At 45.7% G+C, this 6,271-nt stretch overlaps 1 protein-coding gene and 1 long non-coding RNA gene across 5 annotated transcripts in view; one reads left to right on the forward strand and one right to left on the reverse strand.

The window, feature by feature from the left end:
- EPS15 (epidermal growth factor receptor pathway substrate 15) overlaps window positions 1-1,147 on the reverse strand; it is a 58,127-nt gene extending 56,980 nt beyond the window's left edge. For 3 of the 4 annotated variants that reach the window (XM_081193144.1, XM_081193145.1, XM_081193147.1), the window contains exon 1: window positions 1,011-1,147. In XM_081193144.1, the coding sequence (XP_081049270.1) occupies window positions 1,011-1,037 (27 nt within the window). In that variant the 5' untranslated portion in view covers window positions 1,038-1,147. The remainder of the gene's footprint in view (window positions 1-1,010) is intronic. The other variant, XM_081193146.1, reaches the window with a different exon arrangement.
- A 268-nt stretch (window positions 1,148-1,415) lies between these two features.
- Window positions 1,416-5,008, forward strand: LOC308586566. Its single transcript, XR_014007950.1, has 2 exons — window positions 1,416-1,608; window positions 4,611-5,008. It is a non-coding gene; the product is annotated as an uncharacterized lncRNA (long non-coding RNA).
- The last annotated feature ends 1,263 nt before the right edge of the window (window positions 5,009-6,271 follow it).

A 6,271-nucleotide genomic window follows, 5' to 3' on the forward strand; every position in this document is an offset into this window, starting at 1 on the left:
GCGGAGTGCACTTGCACTTCTGCCGCCTGAGGTAGCCGCTTCACCCCATGTCATGGGTGGGAGCACCTCTGGAGAATAAATATCAGGTATTAGGTTGGAAAGCAGTCCTACAGAAGAAGAGTCTGTCTGTCTGTCTGTCTGTCTGTCTGAATGCATGGAGTGGGGAATACAACAAAGAACAGCACAGTAGGTGAAACATGAGGAAACCCTACAGAGGGTTAAAAAGAAAAAGACTCAGGGAGCCATAACACACCCACCCCACCAATATTATTATTACTACATTTCTGGCCCACCTTTCCTCTAGGGAGTTCAAGGCGGTGTCCGTGGCCCTTTCCCTCCCCATGTTCTCCTCACAACAACCCCGTGAGGAAGATTAGGCGAAGAGGCAGCGAATAAACACAAAGTTTCCAGGGTGAGTGGAGCTTTGACCCCTTGTCAGCCCAGCTCCTAAGCCCGTCACTCTTCGCCACACCGGCTGGAGACTGACAAGAGCCGCGGAATTCCGGGCGCCCGCTAGACACGTTCTCTGCGTTACGAGCTTTGCGTAAGGCGCAGCCCACGTCGTCCGCTTCTGCGAAACAAGGCGCGGAGTCCCCCGTGGGAACCACCGGCGAAGTGAAGGGCGGCAGCTTTGGGGCAAACAGCAGAACTTGGGAGGAGGAGGAGACTAGGGAGGAAGACTAGAGAGCTTGGGGAGCACGGAAACAGGGGAGGCTGTTCATAAACAAGGCGCCTCCTCAGAAGTAAGCCCGGCTGGGTTCCAAGGGGCGTCCCAGAGATGGAGGGTGGGTGTTGCGAAGGGGGGCGCAGGCGGAAGCGCCCCGAGGGGAGACGCGGTCAGGGAAAGGGCTACGAGGAGGAATGGAAGCGGGAGGCGGCCAGGTCACAAAGGAAACTCTTCCAAGGGGAGACGGCGGGAGCGTGGAGGCGAGGCTTCCCGCGGCTGTCTCTCCCGCCCTAGCTAACCACCCCACTTCCTCCCCACCGAACGAAAAGCGAGCCGTCCCTACCTGCGTTAAGGAAAGATGAGCGGCCATGCTGCTTCCATCATGCACCGGCCGGACAGGGAAGAGAGGGCGGGAGGGGGAAGAGCAGCACCCAGGAAGGCCCGGCCCGAGCAGGCAGGCAGGCGCTCGCTGGCTCCGTCCCTCCACTCTCTGCCCAACTTCGGCAACTTCCCGAGCCACCCCCAGCCAGGCCCCGCCCTGCTGCGTAGCAAAGCCCGGCGCCCGGATCCCTTCCCGGCACGGCCCCCTCTGGAGCGGAGCCACCACCGAGCAACCGCTCAATTCGGCCTCCGCTCGGAGGAATACTATTACGCTCGCCTGGCCCGGATTCCCAGCCAGCCGGCCAGGAAGGGTTCGGCTCGACCTCAGTTAAGCTCGGCGGCTACGAAAATGCGGACTGGAGTTGTGCAGAGGGAGAACTTGGCAGAGCTTTCTAGTTGGGCGTACGCGCTGTGGTGGCTAACCTCGGTTGTGTGTGTGTATATAATACTCTATAAAGTAGATCTCGCCGTGTTCGGTGCTGTTTGCTCCCGAGTAAGCACGCCCTACGATGGCAGCCTTACAGGCCATTTCCTTGGTGAACGATCTGACAGCACAAATTGTAAGCCTTGCAAGCCACAAAGCATTATCCTTTCTCAAGGATAGATCCGCTTAAGCTCAAAAAGAATTGTTAGCGAATTGCGTTTCTTCTCTTCCTAAGAGAAGCTCTTTTATCAGTTAGACGGCCTGTATCTCAATCTTCTCTAGTATTCTGAATGCACATTATCCGGTTCTGTTTTCCTCCTGCCTCAGTATAGATAGCAGTTTGAGAACAAACACCTAAAACCCTATGCATATTTACTTAGAAATAAGTCTCATTGAATTTCGTGGAACCTACTTCTGACAGCGTGGGAGGGCTTTTTGCAGTTTCCCTTGTTCCTATTTTATTCAAAAGTGCAGATGCTGCCTGAATGGCTTCTTTGGACTTAAGTTGGATACAAAATACAAATAGAATCAACAAAATTCTAAATCTATACAACAAGGATGGGGAACCTGTGGTTACTGGACTACAACTCCCATAATCAAGGACTGCTTCTCCCCATATGAACTGACCCAGACCCTGTGCTCATCATCTGAAGTCCTACTCCGCGTGCCCCCTCCATGAGATGTCGAGAGGGTGGCAACCTGATAACAGGCCTTTTCTGAGGTGGCTCCCCGTTGTGGAATGCTTTCGCCAGGGAGACTCACCCGGTGCCATCACTACATATCTTTCAACACCAGGCAAAACCATTTTTTCAACCAGGCCTTTGGCTGTTAACAGTCCATGACCTTTTAAAGCCGATGGGTTGTTTTTAATGATTTCCCCCTCCCACACACACCGGTTTAATTAATGTAGGGGGTTTTGCTTTGTCATTTTGTTTTCATAAAGATGCCTTGAATTGCCTGCAACAAGAGAAGTAGTTTAATAAATTTAATAAATACTAATAATCATCCCTAACCCCTGGCTGTACTGACAGTGGCCGGTGGGTGTCTGACAATATCTGGTGGGAGAAAAGTTGTCCATCTGTGTTGTCTATCTTAAGAGGACTAATAAGCAATTTAGAATAAAATAATAATAATAATAGAATTAAAATAAAAAGGCAGCTGACTGTTAGTTTATTAAGAGACAGTGCCAGTGCAGGCCAGGCAATTGCAGTTCAAATTAATACAGCACCCAGCAGGCAGAGAAGAGCCTTCAGCAATGTGTAATAGTCCACAAAAGTGTCCCTATTTTTATCTGTGAAATGCTGGAGAGACTGTGATACTTCTGTACGTAGGCCAGGAACATATCTGCAGATTCCTCCATTCCTCTGAAACAAATAGAAGTCGCCCAGTAGCAGAGGTTAACATATTCAGCCCCAAGGTTGCCATTTAAAGTCACTACAAAACTTACAAACTTGAATAAATATCATATGACCTTCAAGCAATGTATAACTGCCAGAGGTTTAGCCAATGCTCACACACTACTCTGTAATGTACCCTGACAGAAATAGAGCATGAAATGATACCGCTTCAGAATCAGCAACAGCCTGCACACTAGCGCCGTAATGTTTATTTTATCTTCAACAAGCACAAGGATATTTGGTACATTCTGCTGAAAACAGCCTTTTCTCACTAAACACACCATAAATCATAGAAGTGGCGTTCTTCTTTATTTTACAAAGTTGCCCATGTAACACACTGAACTTTAAAACAACTGTCACAGTGGGGGGTGGCGCCAGTGAGGGGGCCGGGAACTGACAGTGAAAAGGGAAAAGATCCCCAGTTAGTTGCATGGACTCTAGGTTCAAATTAGGCAACACATGTGCACACATAGGCAGAGAGATATCTCCAACATGCATACAAAGTCAACACACTGTTGCAGCAATGTACAATAAAGTATTGGTTGCAAACCAGCTGTCCTCTGGAGGGCCAAGGTACATGCAACACAGGGGATCTCTGACTGGATCTTCCTATGGTTTTATTTTTGTCCGCAGCCTGGGCAAGGAGAGAAAATACACAAATGAAAACAGAACATTGTGAGGAATGGCAGATGTGCCCACAACATCCCAAGAAACTCTGCCACAGCCTACCAATTGGGGACAGTGCTGGCAACACAATCCATGTGGAAACAGATGCAGCCAGTCTCCCACATGTTGATCCAGGAGCACATTGCCATGTTTCAAACAGAAAAAATAAAGCCAAAAGGTCATGGAGCCCTGTTGCACACTTCGCTAAAACAAGCTCACTTGCTCAGGAGGTTGCTGCCATTGATCTCTCATGGCTGTAAGCACCAAAATAAAATGTAAACCTTATCTTAAACCGTGCTAGCTTTAAACTATAGCTAGAATATACTAAAAATTGTAACTGGTGGTTGAATCACCATGACCATTGTATGGTGTAGGGTCAGGACCCAGTAGCGCTTTTTAGCAGGATTAATTTCTGACGTCTTGTTTGATTTAAATATCATTATATCCAATGGTGAAAAGCCTCACAGAACCTTGACCACCTAAGCCATCAGGATACTACAAGGTCTCGCTGAGATGTGTTTGCTTTCCAGTCAAAGAAGCCATTTTGTGTTAATTACCTGCCCTGGAGTTTCTTGGAATGAGTTTTAATTTTTAAGTGTGCTTTTGGGTATTAAAGGGCTAGCACCCTCTGGGCAAGATCTTTATAAGCTTAGATTGTTCAATTACATTTATGTACAACTTCCTTCTGTAATGTTTGATTCTATTGTTTTATAAATAAAAAAGTTTAAAAATACAGTATTACTTCACTAATGCACAATGATGTTCAGACAAATAATATGAATTACCAGAATTTTAATGCTGAAAATTTAAGTGTCTGCAGTGATTCATTTGTGTCCTATCTGATAGGTTGCATGTCCAATTGAATGAGAATTACTGTGATGGCCGTGCTAATTATTTGACTCATGGCAAGAACAAAGGTCTCCTTGGGTGTATGTTAATGAGCTTACTTCTCAGGAAACATAGAATTCAAACTACACATAATGGTCATGCTGCCCGAGACAGGCAGATGTGTGCTGCAAAATGTCATGTATTGTTCTTTTGACAAGTCTGCTAATTCTTTTGCTGTTTTCCCTAGATAGCTTGGTACTGGAGTCCAACGTTGAAGGAAACCAGCTTGTGTATCTCTGAATGAGCCCCAGCTCTGGAGCTAAACATGAGCCTAGACGATCTGTGTGTTCAGCTGTGTGTGGAAACATGATAGCTGTCTTAACACAAGAAACTATTACCTTTCCATTTTACTTACTAGAAGAAAGAATTGTTGTGGCTGTGCATGTAATGTCCTTGCTGTCCATTCTGCCCTTTTAGGAGTGTCTTCCCGAACAGTGTCCCTTGCAATTCTGTGTACTACCTGCATAACAGTATAGTGTTGAATGTGATGGCTATGCCCAGGGGTGGCACGTCCTCCCATTTTGTCACCTGAGACAAACGGGAATGTAGTAGACAGTAGTAAAGCTCAGGCCTCAACTTTTCTGACCACCGGATGAGGCCCCATCTAGAGCTGTATCATTCAAATTTAAATAGTGGTGGCTTCCTCCAAATAATCCTGTGAAGGGTAGTTAAGGTGCTGAGAGTTATCAAGAGACACCCTATTCCTCTTACAATTTCCAGAGTAGTTTAACATTCAATCCTTCTTCCCAGGGAAATCTGGGCTTTTTATTTCTTTCTTTGTGTGTCTTCAAAGACATGCTGGGACATGCATTTATTTTTGGCTAGCAATGGATGCTGTGAGCCTGGCAACTTGTTGATACAAATGCATGTTCAGGAACACCATACAAACGTATCATACACACGTATACACCATATAAAAATAGTTTGAGAAGGGGCATGAGGTTGTTCACAGCTTGATTTGACCTTGGATTTATTGTGTAAGTAAACTGAATGCTATTGCCAGTTTGGTGTGGGGAGACTGTGAACAGATTGGTGGTGGTTTTAAGATGTACTCTGCACAAAGGATGATGACCAAACCAGTGTATTTAAAACAAGCTGGAATGCACATTACATACGAGAAAGGGTCTCCAGAAATCTCTCTCTTCCAACTACCTGAAGGCCTAGATTCCTGAGGTGTATGTTTTTTTTTAAGATCTACTTTTCACTTGGCATTTTGGTAAGAGTAGCAGTGAGTGGCTGGCTGGCAATGAAGCATTTCTATTTCAGGCTGAAGTTATTGTTATGGAAGAACTAAATACAGATTCTTCATTGGGGAAGCAGGTGCACTCTGTACATGCACACGCCATTTATTTCTGAGGCTCAGAATTCTTAATCATGTATTCCCTTGTTCAAGGTAAACCTCTTGGGACAGCATCACGTTTTGATTAAACATTGTCTGCACATTTACCTTCTCAGTAAGCCACCATAAAAAACAGCCCACCATAAGATATTGAGACTAATTAAGATTTTATCCTCTCTGCCACAGCTCAGTGTATGGCATTGGGTACATTGCTGTGGTACACTTTCAATCAAGGGGGTTGATCAGTTAGCCATGGCTTACAGAAACAACGAAACAATTGCATTTTAAGGCCTAGCAAATGTATTATTGCATAAGCTTGTGTGGATTACCAAGAAGGATGCATTTGATTAAGCGGACTCTGTGATCTACTTTATAAGGTTGCTGTGACGCTAAAGAGACTATAAACACTTTGGCAAACCTAAAATGCTATTACAAAAAGTAGAGGGGTGCCTGGGATAGTTCAGATGATAACTCAGTGTGCAGAGCCTATATATTAGTATGGGAGCACG

Source organism: Podarcis bocagei (assembly GCF_964188305.1).
Source record: "Podarcis bocagei genome assembly, chromosome: 5".
NCBI classification, from domain to species: domain Eukaryota; kingdom Metazoa; phylum Chordata; class Lepidosauria; order Squamata; family Lacertidae; genus Podarcis; species Podarcis bocagei.